The sequence below is a fragment of the Melopsittacus undulatus genome, chromosome 9 (genome assembly GCF_012275295.1).
Source record: "Melopsittacus undulatus isolate bMelUnd1 chromosome 9, bMelUnd1.mat.Z, whole genome shotgun sequence".
NCBI classification, from domain to species: domain Eukaryota; kingdom Metazoa; phylum Chordata; class Aves; order Psittaciformes; family Psittaculidae; genus Melopsittacus; species Melopsittacus undulatus.
The window spans coordinates 11,871,826-11,891,263 of record NC_047535.1 but is presented as its reverse complement, the minus strand read 5'-3'; the positions used below and the strand labels follow the sequence as shown (position 1 = coordinate 11,891,263).

Below are 19,438 nucleotides of genomic sequence, written 5' to 3'. Positions count from 1 at the left end.
AAAGAGAATCAGCAGCTATTATACCTGGGAACAAAACTAAGGCCATTAAATCTGGAGATCAAACAGCCACTGATCCAAACCCATGTCCTCAACTCACTGCTTGAGATGTCTAGGTTTTCTGCTTGTTCCTTTAGAGAAACCATTTACTTGGTACTTAAAAGAAACATCCCTTGGAAGAGAGTTGTTCATGTTTTGATGAGAAGAACCTGATTTCCCTTGCCTGTTTGGGTATTAAATAATTCAGCATCAGCATCCTAAATCATGTTTAGGTAAGAAAAACTACAAAAGTTGTGCTACAGCATCAGGGCTATTTGTGAGGCTTAGAAGAACAGGGACTGAAGCTGCCTACATAATACTTTGGGACTAGGATAGATTTCTTCGGGTGACATACTACATTTGTGAACTAACCTGCTTGAAAATGAAGCCAGGCGTCATTGTCCATTAAAGGAAACAAGATGCCTCATATCAAGGTCTGTGGTCAAAGCAACTAGAGACTGCCACCCAAAAAAGGGGTGGTGGTGTTAATGTGTTAATCAGGCAATATATTAAAGCAGATTATTTTACTAGTACTCCTAAACCAGTCCACACTAATCAGCATGCATAAATACAGTACAGCACATGGGCTTCAAACAACCCAGATTCCTACAAGCAACACTTCTAAAGAGGTGTGTTCATCCTGATTGTAGCTGATGGCCTGAGATCAAGTCTAGTCTATGTTAGCTGCTCTACCATCACAGCCCAGCTACATGGAACAAGGGAAGCTGAGCCCAGACAGGTTATTACATCTCACACTCGGTTCTGCACTCACAAACCCCAGCCTGTGTGAGCTGAGTGGGAGCAGAGGTGGCAGACAAGGAGCTAGAACAGCACACAGCGGTTAGAGCAGAGCGAGCCCAGAACCACTCACTGGGAAGTAAGAGCACCAACAGCTCTAGCTAGGAGCCAGCAGTTGGAGATCTACTGAACTTCTGCTCAGTTCTGTTAATACAGAAAATCCAAACTCTCAACACCAACAAGATATTACAACTAGAAAGGAAAAACGGGGAAATTCATATTCAAAACCTGGCAGTTGATCCGGACTGTGATGCCCAACCTCCCCAAGAGGACCTACTCTGCCAGTCGTGTATGCTCTGCAACACACCGTGAGCTGAACACCCAAGAAGGATACACTGTGAGTACAGGGGACACGCACACCCTTAAGGCATGGTCCATGGGAAGAGAGCTGCCATCACAACTGTCCACATGCTGTGAGTAAAAGCTCCCAAAAGAATGTTGTGGCCAGGTAGTTGAGCTAGTCTGACCAGGCTGGACAGCTGACTTAAACAGCTTACCCACAAACTACAGAAAAATGACCCATTCCAAATTGTACTCCACTTAGTTCATGATCCTGAGGAATTCCACTTGCCAAATACAGTAACTTGGCAACCTGTTGCTTTAACAAAATTCTGCTCAAGTCACAGTCTCCAGAAGCAGAAACTGTGTATACCATGACCAAGGTGAGTCAGCCCCATCCACCTCTAATGGCACATGGCTCCTGCTGCTCTGGTCCAAGAGGAAGTCAGAGGTGCCAAACAAGGTAGTGCTGAGCAACTGTGAGCAACGCACCTGATTGCGAAGGGCCTGCTGTGATGGCCGATCCCTATGGATGTGGCTGTCTCTCGTTATTGCGGACGTCCCAGAATCTACATGAACAGATCCCACTGGAGTAGGCTAGAAAAGAAGGTGTTTGTTAGGGTGAAGCCAATGCTGAAAACGCTGCTCACTCTCTTCCACCACCTTCATGTACAAACCTGGCTGGTAAGGCTGGCTCCCACCAGGTAGAAGCAGAAAAAACATCAAAACACTGCCCAGACGTACTGACAGTAATCAAGGAAATTTAAAGCCAGGGCTCTAAAATCCCTGTGATTTGATGTTGGACACCAGCACCAAATTTCTTGTATAAAAATGAATAGAAAAGATATAGTTCGGCCTCTGTATTGGTGTCAGATCCTGTGTGTCTCACATAGATTATTACAACTGAAAACACTGACTCGTTTTCCTCATCTCATCGTCTTGCCACTCCTAAAAATCACGCCTGCATAGAAACAGGACGTGTTAAAATAAAAGCTTCATCTGCTCTGTTCTCCCCAAAGTCATAATCCCTGTTCACAACACCAGAATCTCCATGGCAACCACTGCAGTTGTCAGCAACAGCATGCTTGGTTTACAAGGTGCTTTTTATCAATTGCCTTTGTAATTAAACAAAAATGAGGTGAAAAATCATGCTTCACAAAGGGAATGATGTCTTAGGAAAATAAACTGTTGTCAGTGCAGTAAACATAGGTAATGCTAAATATAGCTGGGATGATAAATCCCCAGTCACTGTGCCCAGTTTAGGACTGAAGGCACTTGATCTGGCACCAGTGGCAAGTCATTGACGGGTGCCTTTGCCAGTGTGTGGTAACTGGCCACTAGCGAGAAGGCCACCAGGATAATAACACAGAACACAAGCGACAGGCAACCAGCAGAAGAGTTTGGACTCTTCCATCCGATCTCCCCATGACACACCTTTTGGCCAAGGTTTTTTTGAGTGTAAATGGCTTTTGACAATAGAAGTGAAGCAAGGAGATCATGATTACAGTCATGATCTGGTGTCAGGGAACTGCTAAATGGAGCTTGATTACTCACACATTTCCCATCCATGCACTATAAAGAGCTGGCTCAAGTCTCCAGAGTAGGGTAAGCCCCAAGATCTTTTGTGGTTAGAACTGATTTGCTGTTACTATTCACCAAGCAACTGTCACAGCCCTGCCTAGATCTCCATATGGCTCAGTGAGAACTTGACCATTTTAGAGGTCTTCCACCATTCAGTACTGAGGCAGCAAGTACACTCTCCTGCTTCAAGATGGATATCTTTAGATATTGGTTTCAAATCCTGTGCTAGACTAGAGGAAATTAAATCTAGTCATGTTCATTGCCACAGGTGGGAAATTCAGGTTTGAATTCCCACCAGGGCAAGTCCAAAGAGTTCGGAAGGGGCCTTCTGCCCCTCAGGGAAACTTCAAGGCACTGCAAGAACCCCCTGAACACCATCTCAGGACACCTCACTATCTTGAGCCCATGTTAGCTAGAGAGCAGAAGTGAAAGACTTGATCCTAAACTCCTTGGTATTAGTTTGGATTATCAGGCACAAAGAGCCGGGTGGTGGGAAGTAGCACCTGAAAGGCCAGGCCCTGCATTTTACACAGACAACTTACAATTGGCCTGCCAACCCAGTCATAGGCGTAGTCAAAGGTGTAGCCTTTCTTTTCAAACAGCTCTGTGAAGATGGTTCGTAAATAATCGTAGTCTGGTCTCTCGAAGAAGTCTAACCGCCGAACATAGCGCAGGTACGTGGCCATCTCCTCTGTTGGAAAAGGGGAGAAAGCAGCAGCATCAGTTCTGCTCACACGTGAGCTCCTTCACTCACAAGCCTCTCAAAGCCAATACACACACTGGAACTATATGCTGATTAACTCCAGTGAGGCTTTCCCATGGTACTAGGCTTAAAGCTAGGCTGAGGCCACATCACCAGTGACATGAACTGTCCTTGTCCTGCCAGGTTCAGCTGAGCCATGTGGACTGACAGAAGCTGAGGATATCCCATAAGTCTTCACCATCAGTGACTGATCACTGACTGACTGACTGACCACATCAGACTGACTCAACAGTCTTCTATTGCTGAATGAATCTCACTCAGCTTTCCAGAGCCCTCCTGCCCTGCCCAAAGTCTAATAATAGTCTGCTTTTATTCTGAATCTCTGAACAAGTTGTTAGAAACCAAGGTCTATGTTTTAGTAACAAGCATCACGCTGTGAGAGAATTGTCTGGGCTATCAGTGCTACCTCTGGCTTTTCCCATTAAAATAGTGGGGTTTAGTAACAGTAAAATCAATCCAAACACTTCTCAAGCAAAGATGGAAGTCCCACCTAAACTCCACAGAGCTGCTGCTCCACCTCAGATCTGAGCTCCACAAGTTTTACTCTGTATATGTGGGTAAAAACAAACACTAAAACACCATAAATGCCAACTCACTGAACCTGCCAACAGGATGCTCATGTGTATGTTCACACACAGACATTTAAAATAGCCACAGCAATTTCATCTGGGAAGGAAAGCAGGAGATGTTGGTGGGCACCCTGTGGCCCCTCTGAGCTCCAGCAACAGCCAGGGTCTGGCTACCCAGAGCTCTATGCTACCCACTATCATTACATCAGTCAGAGCCTTGAACATTCGGAACAAGACTTTGAATGGAAGGCTGCAACATTCGTTTGCCTGGCACACACAGAACAGTGGTGTTAAGCTAATTGATGGATTTCCTGCATCTGGGTTGTACTTTGCATGCACAGAGGACTGAGCCCTGGTAACTCATGTCCTGCCCCTTCCCAGCTCTCCCTAAACCAAGGTAGGATGTTTGAGCAGAGCTCGGTACGAGGCACAAACCTGTGCACTGCTGTATGGCTGATACACCAGCATGGATTTTGCCTTTAGCTAACAAAACTAAGAGCAGCATTGCTCATCGATACTTAACTCTGCCTGAGGCTTGCAGCCTGCATGTCACATGGAGCTTAAACACAGAAAAAATGAGGAGGAGAAAAGTAATCCCTTCTTCCTCTAATATCTCTGAAAGGTGGAGACCAAGAGGTTTCAGGTAAGCAAGGAACAGAAATAAGTTCTCATCTCCCTTCAGCCCAGACCTGGAGGTGTGACTGAGCTCTAAGAAAGCAGGGGAAAAAGATGAGAACAGCCAACCTGAAGCTGTTTTGCTCAAAACCAGGTGGATTTGGGATGTAACTACATCTAGGGAATTAGCATGACTTGAATGAACAACAAACCCCTTCCAGGCTTGCTGCTTCTCATGCTGGAAAAGAGCAATGTGACAAAATAGGAATGGGGACTCACTGTGGGGACCTGGGTGCTCACGATTTCAAAAAACCCAAAACCCACAGGGTAGGTCACAGGGGACCAGGGGAGGGCTTTAACTTTGTGCTCGGCTCTCCTAGCTCCGAGGTGAACTTTTGTTCAACTGCAGCAAAGGTGTTGGGCTTGGCTAGTACATCTTTAGTAACACTCTCAATAACATCTGACAACGCTCTGCTCAAGACTGTTGTCAGAAGGTGGAATTCAACGACAGACACATCATCCCATCTCGTAAGCTGGCCACCTACAGTTCTAATACCTGTAAAACCTTCAGTTTGGAATATAATCAACTCAGTAGATCCAATACAGTCACTTGAGAGAGAGAAAATAGTGAGGCTCCCTTTTGGAAAGAAGCCAATAAGCAAAGCAGGAACATGAGGCTCTTGAGCCTTGTCCAGCCTCCATGGTGAGAAGAGTTATGCTTGTTTTAAGCCACAGCCACAAGCCCCTCAGGCTCCATGAATTTATAGCAGCAGCTCCACTGGTTTGCCAGCTTGAGAAGCAACATAATGGATACACATAATCCAAATACTTTTTGCCAGAGAAGCTCAGAACCACCATATTTAATGTATGTTGAGCTCCTGCTGCACTCAAATGTTTCCATCAGGGCTTTACCTGGAAAGTTCTCACAGAGAACCTCAACCGGAGTGTTTCTCTTTGTATCCCCAATCTTCTGATACCTCTCTTTCAAGGTGTCAGCCTGTAGCGCACAAAGACAAAACAGTTGTGGAGAAAGAGTTCAACCATGTGATAAACGACATGCTGTATGGGAAGAAAAACAAGGTATTTAATACCAGTTCTGGGTGGTATCAGAAGATGTTACTTGTAACTGAGCTGCACCCTAGACTACACTAGCAGGAATATTATCACACCCTGTTGTGACTGTCGCTACACATTTTACGTGCTGTCGGCAAAGAATATCCAAGGACACATTCGAAACATCTTCAGTACTTGAAAGGAAGGACACTTGTTAGTGTCTTACAAGGCTAATTTCTTATCAGCCCAGTCCTAAGGACTGTATAGAAAAGCTTGCATGGGACAAGAAAACAAAGCTGCACATACTATAGTTGCACATCAGTACTCTGTCCTGGGCTTAGAGCCATCGGCAATCAAGATGCCTTCAAAAACAACTTTTAAGTAGATAAATTGCATCAGCAATTTGGGACTTCCTATGTACAACAGAATGTAATCACACAGATAACTAGTTTACATCAGTCACACTTCTCCCAAATCCCATCTACTCCCATAGTACCTCTCCTTTCACTCCCAAACTGTCTTATCACTGAGCTAGCACTGACTAAACAGCTGATCACCAAGAAAATGAAACAAGCTTCAGCTAGATTTCCCACCTACATCCCAATGAAGCAGAGAACTCTGCTCCCATTGGCACCTTCATTTTAAAGCATACCAGTAAGACCTGGCAGCAGCATCATAGCATTGTAAGATGTTCTCTCAAGACCTCAGCACTGACAGTATACACCAAAAGTATAAGCTGAGGAAGCCTAGAAGAGTGAAGATACCATATTCTAGATCAAGCTGAAGAGTCTGTGTTTGTTCTGGAGCAAGGACTTCAAGAAGAGGTCAACAAATTCTCATCAAGTTCAGCACTGAACTGAGCAAATTTTGTAGAACCTTGTCTAAACCTGGAATTATTTTAAGAATAATTTACAGGATTAATTTAAAGCAGATGAGCTCAACCAAACCAGAAACAAGATATGTAATAGAATAACACACTTACAGAGATGTGAAGTTAAAGTCAGAGAGGTTCTGATTTCTTTCACAATTACTTTCATGCCTGAAAAACCCTTTCTTTGCTTTTATGAGTTGTCACCAACATTTCTGGCACATGTCAATAAGGCTAAGCAGAGACTAACTCTGGATAGATGGTGACAAAACAGCTTAACAAGGTCTATCACACAAGCCACTGCCACTGACCACAGCAGCACTCTGCTGAGCTATTTGTGAGCCCAAACGCTTGTCTCCTTTTTTCAACAGTACTAACAGGAGTTATTGTCTTCATTAATAAACCTGCTCCTAATCTGATTGAATTCGATCCCTTCACTCACTGCAATTACAAAGTTGAACACAGTAGCTTAATCATCAAGAAAGTGATGGAGAAGTGAAGGTGCAGCTACCAGCAGCACCAGAGCCAGCAAATGACTTACTACTAGTTAATTCAGCTGATGGATGTCGGCTGCAGTTGCTGTAATTCAATTGCTTGCAGCCGTCCACATTGTACATGACAATTCATAAACTTCTAAGCACTGAATGTCCAGTGCCTCTGGAGGGAAGCCAAGCTCCATAGTTCTGCCTGAAAACCCGTTTTTCAAGCTGAAGTCCATCTGCACATCTGAACCCATCAAACTGCTCCTGTTATAACCACATTCCACAGCTGCAGCTGGGGGATTGTGTGCTGTAACCAGGATTCCATAAACAACCACTGTGTCCCAGTCGCACTCCAGCTTAGGGCAGCTCCATGCTCCAGCAAAGCTGCTCCCACAGCTCAACAGCTCTCTCACTGCTGTCCCAGTTCCAGCTGCTCATCTGCCTCTGCTCAATCCTCTCTCCAGATTTGTACCCATTCAGCTAATGGCAACTTGGAGTGACAGGTAACATATTTCTATCTTAAAATCTTTCCTGTAGGTAAAGCTAACGCCTTGTTTTTAGGCTTCAAGGACACAAAGGAGAGGACGGTGCTTCTAGCTGACTTTTGGAAATGTTTCCCCACCAGATTCTCATTTGGGCAGAGACCAGACAAAGTTTCAAAGGGCACAACCTAAAGCTCAAACATACCTTCAATCCTTGCCAGGGCAGACTGCCTCGGAGGAAATACATGAACATATGGCCAAGGGCTTCCAAGTCATCTCGACGACTTTGCTCTAAAACAAAAGAGACAACAAATTATTGCTGCAGCTGCAGGAATGGGTCTGAGACCTGATCAGTAGTTACACCTACTTCCAAGATACAGTTATCACAGGGAAGTTCACTTGCTACCTATAGCTCAGATCTCGTGCAAAACCATCTAGAAGCTGTTACAAAACCCCATAAAAAACGTGGAGAAAAGATCAGCTAGAAGGCATAAAATAACATGGGACATGTAAGACACATTGCCCAGCATTAGGTGAACTGGATGAGAAGAATAAAGAGGAATAAAGCGGTTACCCAGTTCTCTGGACTGTCAGTGCTGAGGGCATACCTGTGATGTGGTGCTGGATGATGTTATTTCCTCTGAATGACATAGGAACAGGCAGGGAATGCTTGCAACCAGCTGCAGGGAACTACCATGTTGTTGTGCCAACCCCTTCTCAATTGCTTCTGCAGCTCATCACAGTGGAGCAGATCAAAAATAGCTCCTTTAGCACTGTTTTTCCTTGTGAAACACTTGCTGCTGTTGCCATGCAGATGTTATGATTATAAATGAGGGGGGAAAAAAAGAGGCCTCGAGCCAAAGGAAAAAAGCATCCTTAAAATTATCTAACAAAATGTATAAAAAACCCCATGGGAGGATATAAGACAGAATAACAAATGTGGAGTGCAACAGCATGGGACTGCTGCTGTGCTGGGTGGCATCATGCAGACTGGGGTCTGCTGAGCTTGCAGACTGATTTTATGCAACCTCCTCTCCTCTGAATTTCAAACAAATAACATGCTCCATGGCCACAGGCTGGGGCAGATCCAGCCCACACGCATGACAAACTGTGTGTGAGCTGTCCCTGATGCTGCATCATCTGCAAGGTGGCAGCGCTTGGCACAGCATGGCTCTCCACCAGCAGCAAATATAACCCTCAGAATATGGTGGGGGTGAGAAAACTCAGCAGAAGGAATTGAGATGACAGTTCCTGCAAGTTACCCTGATATAGCTGTAAAAAGGGAATAGAACCCAAGAGAATGTCCTAGGTAATTTAGTGCAGTGATGCAGATGAACTGCTCAGGAAGATGGTTGAGTGCACTCATCTTTCAGGAAAATGGCAGTAAGACTCCTTTGTTCTGGAATGTGAAGGGTCTGACTCCACCTGGGTCTCACCAGCAAAGCATCCACCCCACGGAGCTACTCTGGGCAGACCCAGCCCAGCCCAGCACACACCAGCAGCCAGCCTTCCCTCCCAGACTGACTCTTCCCTGCACCGGCTACGGCCTGAGCTGCAACACCTGCAGAGAAATGGGTCCTACAGAAGGCACACAGTGCATTTGCATTGACTTCAAATGCAAACACATCTTCTTCCACATCCACCTTCCATCCGAGCCTGCTCCTACTGCAGCTGCTCATTCCTCCATCCCTTCTTGACCCTTCACCAGGCTTTTCAAGATTAGTTGGGCTTATCCCTCCTTATACCCAAAGGGACTGAACTCTCCACAAGATGCGCAATGCCTTCATCAAATACCTGGGAGGCTACTCAAAGAATATTCCATTATCTTACTGCTCTTATGGGTTTAAGTGAATATAAACATTTAATAAGGTTTTTTGCCTTTCAGCCACAGAAATGTAATTTTATGGTATGAGAGAAGGCAGTGAGGAGAGGAAATGAAAGGCATGTTTAAAATGAGTTAAATCAGTAATTTTCTCCAACCAATTATTAGGTCAAGGAACATCCAACTCCAACACCCGTAACTGAAGGTCCTGGTTACTTTGATGCTCTATAGCTCAGCACAGAGCTGTGCTATAAAAATCTATTTGGTCATCATTTAGTGGAGCAGTTACTACCCACCTACTTGCCTTTTATCAGTACTGGGTTGCTTCCAGTTATTTAGCTCCTAATAAAAACTATAATTATGAGGCTTTCAACATTTCAGCTGTCTCAATCCCTCAAAAGGGGAAAAGAAAAAGCCTCACAACTGTAAAGGCAGAGGTTTACAAACAGCTCAAAGGGGAGGAACGAGCCATAATGAGCCAAGCTGGAGGTCACGGCAAGCTCCCACCAACCACACAAACCTTTGCCAAGATGAGTGTTGATGGACATGTATCTGGCTGTTCCAGTTAAGCTCTTGTGTTCCCTGTAAGGTATGTGTTTTTTGGTTTCCGGGTCAATGTACTCCTTTGCCAGTCCAAAGTCTATGATGTGAATGACGTGCTCTTTCTTATTGCCTTGCCGGCCGATAAGGAAATTTTCAGGCTTGACATCTCGGTAGATGAGGTTCTTCGAATGCACATACTCCATGCGAGATATCTGCAAAGTGAGGAGCAAAAGTTACCTGCAAGCAGAGCATCCTCCATGCTCTCCTGGCTAATGGAGCTGTGAGGTTTTGATACCCGTCACTGACCCTCAGCTCGGAAACTCAACCACAGATGGAAAGAACCACAGCAGCAGTTATGATTGGAACTGGATGGAGCTCTTCTGATGGAGTTAGAAGAGGAACCTGTCATCCCCTCCTTTCTGTGGCTACCATACAGTGCTCCCTGACTTGAAACCTACAGAAATGTCCATAGGAAAACAGAAAGGCTGTTTCTGAAATGGTACCACCAGGACAAAGCATTTGGAATGATGCCACAGGGACTTGCAGCAGCATTCTTGTACTGATTTTAGACACACTAAACTGGTTACCAAGAGCTCTTCCCTTGTCCACGGCTGTCCCTTGTTGCTCCGTGTCTTACCACCTTCCTCCCTCGATCCATATGTTGTCTTAAGACACACCAGATTCTTCATGGAGGGGATTCTGGGGCAGGTGGAAGCCTTACGATCCTCAATGCTGACTAAAAATCACAACCTCATTGGCTGTCAACTAGGAATAGCTGGACTACTTTCCAGCTTTTGACTCACTTTGTTCTGGCAGTCTGACTGAGAAGGGAAGGGAAAAGCTCATGGAAGGTCACTTCCTCTCTAACAACATTCCTCATCCAGATGCTTATCATTAATCATAGAATAGTTAGGGTTGGAAAGGTCCTTAAGATCATCCAGTTCCAGCCCCCCTGCCATGGGCAGGGACACCTCACACTAAACCATGCCACCCCAAGGCTTCATCCAACCTGACTAGTTTTGCTTTTGAAACTAAATATATTGCAGGTGAAGTTTGGACAGGTTGCCAAGCAGTTCTCCTTTGAGTTCCTAACTTAAGAAATTATTCCAATTGGAAATAACTCCCAATTTAATTTAATACCTTCTTAGGTTTTAAATGAAACCATGTGAATCCCCATTTGTGGCTGTCCTGGGCTGTAGCTGCCCTGCGCACTGTAGGGCATGGTGGCTTTTTTAAGCAAGATGCTTCTTTAGGAAGGCCATTTGAGTCTCCCTGTCTGCAGGTTTGCAACGTGAGACCATTGCAGAGCTCTCTGACTCCCCATTCTGCACTAACAAGTGTCAGTCCGCAGAGGTCAGTGCCGCACCATCGTGCTGGAGCATCTAAGGTGAAAGCTACCGGCGGGAGCTGCCTGCGGGGAGTCACTGGTTCCTGAGTGGGTCTGCACCAGGTCAGTGCTGTCGGGAGCTCGGCGCCTCCTGCACAGGGATAGCCTGCTCCTAAGGAAAACCTGCTGCGTTTCCAGCACTCCGAAAGAGGCAAGAGGCAGGAGGGGGCAGCACTCCTCAGAAAATGAAACCTGCTGTACAGGGAGGGCAGCAGGCAGGGAAAACGGCAGCCGAACCACTCTTACAAAACAGGGCTTGCTGAGAGGCTCTCCAACGAAGGTAACAGCACGTGTTGCTGCTCCCCCCCCCCCCCGCCTCTAAGCAATGATTTATTTCATTGTGTTGAGAAAATGGGTTTCAGGGCTAACAGCCATTATTCCTAATCAATTCTAGGCTGATGCAGAACACAGCAGATGCTCTGCACTTCAGTCATTCTTCAGCTTTGAATCACCTACAGGACACAGCAGTGCTGGAAGACAAAAAGGTATGTCGGGAGGCCATTTACATTAAGATGCAACCCTTAAAATTGGAACAAAGCATTTCCTGGCCTCTCCATACACAACAAGCTTTCAAACAGAGCCTGGCCAGCTCATTGAATTTGTCCCTGTTACCAGAGGAGCTCAGCTGTTGAAACAGCCAACAGCTTGTAAAAACCATTTGTTCCTTAAAAACTCATAGCAAATTGCACTGGCCAGGACAGCCACTTCACCTCCACCACAGGCACAGAGATGCTGCTGGGTCTTTCATATTCCTTTTTCTTTACTTCCACCTGCCTGGATGCTTCAGGATGTGGTGCTGGAGCTGCGCATTGGCAGCGACGGCTGAAAGATGCTCTCCAGGTCAGAATGATGTTTCCTGTCCGTGCTTTACTCACTCTGACAAGACACCCTGCTTGTGGCTTCTTGTGATGGAGGCTGCATCACCCTCAGCCTGACTCAAACCACTGCACAGCTGAAGGAGAGGAGTTCCCAGTCCAGAAATGTGTGGCTGCAGACACTACGTCCACTCCTTTGTGACTGAGCTACAGGCTCTAATGTCTGTGCGTTATTTCTACAGACAGAGAAACCACTGCAAGGAACTGGGCCTGTTGGAACTGCTTTTACACTGGAAAAACAGTGACTGTGAAGCACTGTTAACATCTGCTCTCTTATTTAATAAGAACAGACATGGGCATTTTACCATAGGGCACAGAATACTAGAGGTGGGTGGGAGATTTCTGCTTGCAAATCAAAGCAGGATTTCCATGGCCATGACTGGCAGAGTCCATCTTCAGACCCACAAATCTCCATGTCAGATGTCCGAGAAACAACAGGAAGGGAGAGCACCCCCAGCAGACAGCAGGACCCCTCCCTGCGCTGCAGCTGGGAGATGAGAGGACATTTGTGACATTTAACCAGATGGCAAAGCAACCAATGCTTTTATTTTCCTTTCTCTTGCCAAGGAAGCAAGTGTAATAAACCCTTTTCCCCCAGAAAGGTATCCCTTAAGGATCTGATCTTGATTGCAACCCCATCTCTAGACTCTCCTGATATATCTGAACCCTTCTACACCATCACCTGCTTGAATATAGATCACATCAGCAGAGAGAAAGAATTCCTCCTGTTTAAAGCCTGCTTTGGTGTCTGTTACACAAAGTGATTTAATGGCCATCCGTCAAAAAACCTTCCACTGTGACTTGTTCCAGATAGCAGCCACAAGTATTTGCCCAGTGCTGTGCACAGTGGCAGCAAGTACTTAAAGCAAGGGTTACTCCTGATAACAGTTACTCCTGATAAAATTGATGACTTCCAGTTTATGGGCTTTAGGGACTGGCTTTAGTAAACATTTTTAATTGCCAAACTTTGCTTTGTTCAGGAACAACTGCTTGATCTAGTTGGCTCCACTCAGATGATGGAGGAAGCAGCTCCAGTTTGATGCTCTTAGCAGAGCAATGTGAAGCATTGGAGACCCTCAAGCTACAGCAGTAACACAACTGGAAAACTCTGACCAGGAAGGAAAACAGATGAGTCCTTCAATGCAGGTTCTCACTGAGAGGTATGAAATGGTGCACTAGACCGAGAGTGCTTCTGATTCAACTCACACTGTTTGATAAGCTGCTGCCACAGCTCCGGACACAATGCAGTAGGTGCAGTATTGCAGTAGTGCCAGTAGTGCCAAACCTGAGGGGCTGTGTGGCTCATCCCCCTGCTGAGGCAGACCTTCCGACTGTGTCATCTCAACTGAAAAGATTCCAGGCCAGGCTCTCTTTGAAGACTCACTGTCATCCAGTCTCTGTCTCCCTCAGCCAGTAGAGTCTTTTTGATGTAAAACCATGTTTAAATTCTCCCATACTCACAAGCAACCTTCCTTAAAGCAATGACAATGTATTTATTTCTCCTACAGGGCTTCCCTTTCTTTTAACATCTGTAGAGTTAACGGATCCACCCCAGTTCTGAGATGCTGCTACCTACCAAGCTAAGTAAGACTAGCCAAGCATGTTTGTGTATTAGAAAACATATTTCAGGGATGCCTCTGGTTGAAAATTAATCACTGTACACAAAAAACAGGAGACCAAGTGCCACCACACCGCATCCAAAATTCCTGCCTAGTTCCAGCACGCAGCACATATGTAGATGTGTCAAAGATGTTCAGTCAGGCTTAAAGAGGGAGAGGGGGAGAAGGCAGCTAAATGGGAAACTGAAAGCAGCTGCTGGCTGCTGTCAAGCTGAGCCTGCAGCAGGCAACGGCAAGGAAGCACACAAACAACAGAGGCTGGACTGGATGCTCCTAAAGACATATGGATCATTATGTGCAAGTGACGTTGAGAAAGATCTAGGGGACAAAGGGGTGGACGCGTAACATCCCACTAGCTTGCAGTGTGATGTCAGTGTTGCTGCTTCAACAAGTGCAAAGACATCTATGGCAGATGTTTCCTTCCTCCCCCTTCGGAGAGGATCAAGCCCAATGCAGAACAGGCAGCACCAAGGTGACTCCCAGCACTGGGATCCTCTCCTGGGAGCGCCCTGAGCTCCATGCTGCAGAGAAGCCTCTCAGACAAGTATTATTGCTTTATTTGATAGCATTTTGGTGGGAAACGAACCAGAGCAGCGGTGTTCTGCAATGTGCTGAGCTGCCCCTTACTGCCTACATCAGGGCAGGGTGCTCCTCTCTGGTGTCTGCGTGTTATCAGGCCATTCACACTTCTGGAGGTCTCCCTGGTCACTAGGCTTGTTAACAGGCATATCAACAAGCACAGAAGAGAAACACTGCTCGTGCACCACACTGGATTCTGGCAGTGAAGTCCTACATCTCCTCACACCTGTGGTTAGAAATACAGCAGCTTAAGCAAGTCAAAAACAAGAGCAGAGCATATTTTATGGAGGCAAACCCACCGAATTTGACAGTCGAACTATCTTTCTCTGATGTGTCTCTCACACTGGAGTGTGACATAGGGACAACAACGATTTAGCGTAGGAACTAAGAGAAATCCAAGACAATTTCCCCCAAACTCTCATGGCTGGATGAAGGGTTTTCTTTCCAGTTGAGCAGTAAGTGCCAGGCTGTCAGAAAACCAGTCTCCAAGGACTAGGTGAGCCCTTCTCCTTGGAAACCTTCAGGGAAGAAGATGGGGCACACCTAAAGATGCTAAATCTCTCTCCTTAACTGCGTATGCTCCAAGCTGATAATTCATGTCATCCTGAGAAGATTGGGAAGGTCCTAAACCATCTCCCCATGGAACAAGTAGCAGCACTGCATGCTCCTTTTGAAGAACACCAGCTCCTCTGTTTGTGACTGCTTTTGGTGTGCCCCTGAACCACCCTAAGCATCTGTTTCTTGAACTGGCACCACTGTCTACATGAGTTGGCAGGCCGGCTGAGGATCAGCAGATGGTACCAGTGAAGACCATCCAAGTACAGAGCTGATCTGCAGCCCCAGACTTGGTGAAAGGCAGAAGGACACTGCTGTGACAATCCTGATTTCTCCAGCAGTCACATGGGAATACATCTTTACGTTTTACACCTTTACAACCAAAAGGCCATACAAGCTATATCCAAGGCATTGTCATCTGTTGACAGTTGATTTAATAAAAACCAATACTATAAACTGGTTCTCCACTGATGAAGGAACACTCAAACCCAACAAAACTCAGCCATAGGAGAACAACTTCATGAACTTGCTATCAGGCAGGCGCTGTTCAAACTTCTGCATCTGAGAAGAAGAAATCTAAAATTTTCCATTTGAAGAAATCTCAAATTTTCCATTTGAGCTTCTGCTGTGGCCAACTTCAGTTCATTTAGAAAGGATTGCGTTCCTCACTCCCTCACCATCTTCTCTTTCCTTTAGCACATCTATCTGCTGGTAATATGAATATACAGTCCCACCTCTGCTGTGCCTCTAGGGTGTCTGCAGACCACAGGTAGGGACCAGCAAGCCAAATGGAAATGATAACTGTTGGCCCTAAGGGCTTGTGGAAATTCACTCACAACATTTAGTACCTTCGGTTTTCAGCCTGTCCATTTTTAATACAAACACAAATCCAAGCTCCAACTTTCAGCTTGGTTCCTTCCTTTTTTAAGGTAAATTAGAGGCCCTGTGATGCTGCCCGTAGATATAGTACTTTCCAGCTGTCAGTGATTTAAACCTGTTGGTCAATTTTGCCCAAATTTGACCGAGGCACAGACCTCAAATGCTGGTATTTTGGCTAAGGATTGCTCTGCTCCCACTGCTCTGAGAGGTTTCTGTCTGTGAGCAGCCTGGTAGCAACAAACTGGTAGAACTGGTAGGACTGTGGGAGGGTGCTGTGCTCCCTGTGTCCTGGGGAGTGGGTAAGAAATTAGATGTTCTGGGGATGTCCAAACAGAGGGAGGGAGCTGGGGTTGATACTGGGGCAGGGGTGTGTAGGGAATCCAGGATGCAAGTCCACTGGAATCCAGCTTCACTGGTTCTGCTATGCAAGGAGCAAGCTTGCTCATAAGCATAATGTAACATTCTCTTCGTAAGTAAGAGCTCTTCTCAAATCTGAGAAGCTTTTTTTTATAAGATGGAGAGAGACTTTTTAGCAAGGTCTGTAGGAACAGGACAAAGGGCAACATTTTTAAACTGAAAGCGGGTAGATTTAGGTTGGACACAAGGAAGAAATTTTTCACAATGTGGATAGTGAGGCGCTGGCCCAGGGTGCCCAGAGAAGCTGTGGCTGCCCCATCCCTGGCAGTGTTCAAGGCCAGGTTGGACGCAGGGGCTTGGAGCAAGCTGCTCCAGTGGAAGGTGTCCCTGCCTGTGGCAGGAGTTGGAGCTGGATGAGCTTTAAGGTCCCATTTTGCAATTCTACAATGGAAGGAGAGTCTCTCTCCAACCAGCAGACACCCTGATGCTTGCACTGCAACAACCCCATCCTTCAGCTAACCCAGGACTGACATAAACACAGGTCAGCATTGTGGAGGCTGTGGGCAGAGCCCTGCCCAGTGTTACTCACCAGCTGGATGGCTATCATTAATACCGTCTTCAAAGTGAACGTCCTATCACAGAGGTCAAATAGATCTTCCAAGCTGGGGCCAAGCAGCTCTAGTACCATGGCGTTGTACTTTCCACATGGTCCGAAGTAATACACCTGGGGAAGGCCTTCAGCTGGAAGAATAGGAAAGAACTGAAATCAGTCAATGCAGCAATGTTAAACCTTTCCTCCTGCATGTAAATCTTTCATTGGGCAAAGCCCTTCCTTTTTACCTCTCCAGTGTCCCTTCTGTTTGATGTTACCCAGCAAGCAAATAAGTTTCAGCATGCACTGTGGATGAACCAAAGGCCAAATCAGTGCAGGCTTTGCTCATCTGCACCTCTGAATAAACAAATAGATTTCAAAGCAATAACATGATCACATGAAAGCATCTAGCTTTGACAGCTTAAACTCTTGGACATAGAGAACAAGACACGGAGTTCCCTATGTTGCACAGAACACCAGGCAGAGCACAACCCCAAACATGGGCTGGCACTTATCTGTGCAGTTAGGAAGATGATATTCCTTGCACAAAATGAGGCATGTCCAAAAAAGGGTTGCTTTTTCAACCCAGATAATACATAGCTGTTGTTATTCAGCAAACCTTATGCAAAGTTTACTCATGAGAAAGGAAAAAAAAGTTGTTTTCCTTTCAAAAAGAGCAAAGATTTACATTTTGACCCGTCACCATGTAAAAAAAAGTGATCACAGTCATTAAAGCATATGTGCAAAGCATTCTGCTGTAAGTCACACACAAAACTCTCAATACCAAACTGGTAGGAGCCAGAACCACCTCTTCCCACCTAACAGCTCAGCAACAGATTTCTCAGCAAGAGTACGCAATATTTATACTCAACTGATCGTGGCTTTTTGTGTGGATCAGCTTTCTGAAAGCACCAGAAGAAAAGGGAACAAACCAGCTTTGGTGTCTGAGCACTCCCTGAGCTGCACAGTGCTCCTCAAATTACCCTTTGAGCAAAAAGAAAAGCCAGCCTGGCCCACACAGAGGGGAATTCTGTGCAGGGCCAAGCACAAATTTGTTTAGTCAGTATCTAGCTCCATATCCCAGCATCACTATCAAGCTGCATAACACTTTTAAAACAAATATTTCCTGTCTACATCTCATAAGCAGTTCCAAAATGCAATGGAAGGGATTTTGTCTTGAAATATGGGGTTTGTCCTATGTCAAAACAACATCCTTGCTTGAATACACAAAATACAACATCCTGTTATTCACTGTAAAGGCTCAGCACAGGGAGCACTATTATGAACAAAGCCTTTTTTGCACAGAAGTCTGTGAATTAAATAGCATGGGGCCCACGAGCACAGTGATTATAACTTTTACAGCATGTTTTCACAAGTGCATGCACACACCTATATTTACATGACAGATCAATATTAAAAATAGCAAACCCCTTCATGCATTATCAGACACCAGGATTAAATTGCTTGTGTAACTGCTCAGCTTTGTACCTGCTCTGTGGTGTGCTCACAGCCTGGCCCAGCACAGGCCAAGGCAGAACAGGGAAACGCTTCAGGCTGGAGGGTGTCAGCAATGTAATAGCCTTATGTCCTACTACAGATTTAGGGAAGCCTCGTTCATCTGCCCGATGGCACTCACCAGTAACACAATAAATGCAGCACTGAGATTACTAAAGCTTAACTAATGCAGAACTTATGCTCCCACCCATTACTCAAAAAGAACAAAGCGCAGCTTGACAAAAATTACTGTAGGATGGTTTAATCTTGTTAACTCACAGGCTTGCGGAATCATATTAGGTATCAGTCATCAGCATGCATTCATGAGATCTTACAGAGTATTGCAGGAATTCCCAGTCTAACCAGAGTTCTACATCCTATGTAAAACATTTACCCATCCTGGTTTTAGGAGGCTCCTGTTCCTAACAAAACCTTGTGTTTTAGGAAGCATTAACAGCAATTAAGTCCTCTAAGAAAACAGGATGGTCTGAGTCTTCATCAGTGCCTGTAGGGACAGGCCAAGGGGAATGGCTTTAACCTGCCAGAACAGGGGAGACTGAGATGAGCTCTTAGGCAGAAGCTCTTCCCTGTGAGGGTGCTGAGGCGCTGGCACAGGGTGCCCAGAGAAGCTGTGGCTGCCCCATCCCTGGCAGTGTTCAAGGCCAGGTTGGACACAGGGGCTTGGAGCAAGCTGCTCTAGTGGAAGGTGTCCCTGCTCATGGCTAGAACTGGATGAGTTTAAGGTCCCTTCCAACCCAAACCAGTCTGGGATTCTATGACACAGAACCAATTCCAAAAGCCAAAAAATAATGGGATGTGAAATGAAGGCAGCTCGAAACCTTTTTCAAATATACCTAAACCAACATAAATGATAATTTAATGCCCTCAGCTTAGTGCTGCAGACTTGAGTAATTGCAGTAGCTCTTGAAGTAACTCATGGCAAGCCACTGAGTTTCCAGTAGAATCAGGTGAGGACTTACCTATGTAATTAGCTCTAATACCAAGATCGTCATCTCTACTTCTTAGAGAATAATCCAAGGATGACAGAGAATGATAAAAGAGAGTAACAGAATATTCTATGAAAAGTTTTAAATCGAGACAATTACAAATTTAAGATACAAATACAGTGAGTACTAATTTAAGAGACACACACAGTGAGTAGTACCACAAGTGCTGCGTCAGGATAACGGTCTTGAAAAGTGCAAATGAG

General features: G+C 45.5%; 1 protein-coding gene across 6 annotated transcripts in view; it reads right to left on the bottom strand.

Moving 5' to 3' along the window:
• CSNK1G1 (casein kinase 1 gamma 1) overlaps positions 1 to 19,438 on the bottom strand; it is a 107,581-nt gene that overhangs the window by 13,180 nt on the left and 74,963 nt on the right. For all 6 annotated transcript variants that reach the window (XM_034065988.1, XM_034065989.1, XM_031043204.2 and 3 more), the window contains exons 6-11: positions 16,732 to 16,883; positions 9,869 to 10,103; positions 7,732 to 7,817; positions 5,554 to 5,638; positions 3,237 to 3,385; positions 1,606 to 1,710 (exon numbers count right to left, since the gene is read on the bottom strand). In XM_034065988.1, the coding sequence (XP_033921879.1) occupies positions 1,606 to 1,710; positions 3,237 to 3,385; positions 5,554 to 5,638; positions 7,732 to 7,817; positions 9,869 to 10,103; positions 16,732 to 16,883 (812 nt within the window). The remainder of the gene's footprint in view (positions 1 to 1,605; positions 1,711 to 3,236; positions 3,386 to 5,553; positions 5,639 to 7,731; positions 7,818 to 9,868; positions 10,104 to 16,731; positions 16,884 to 19,438) is intronic.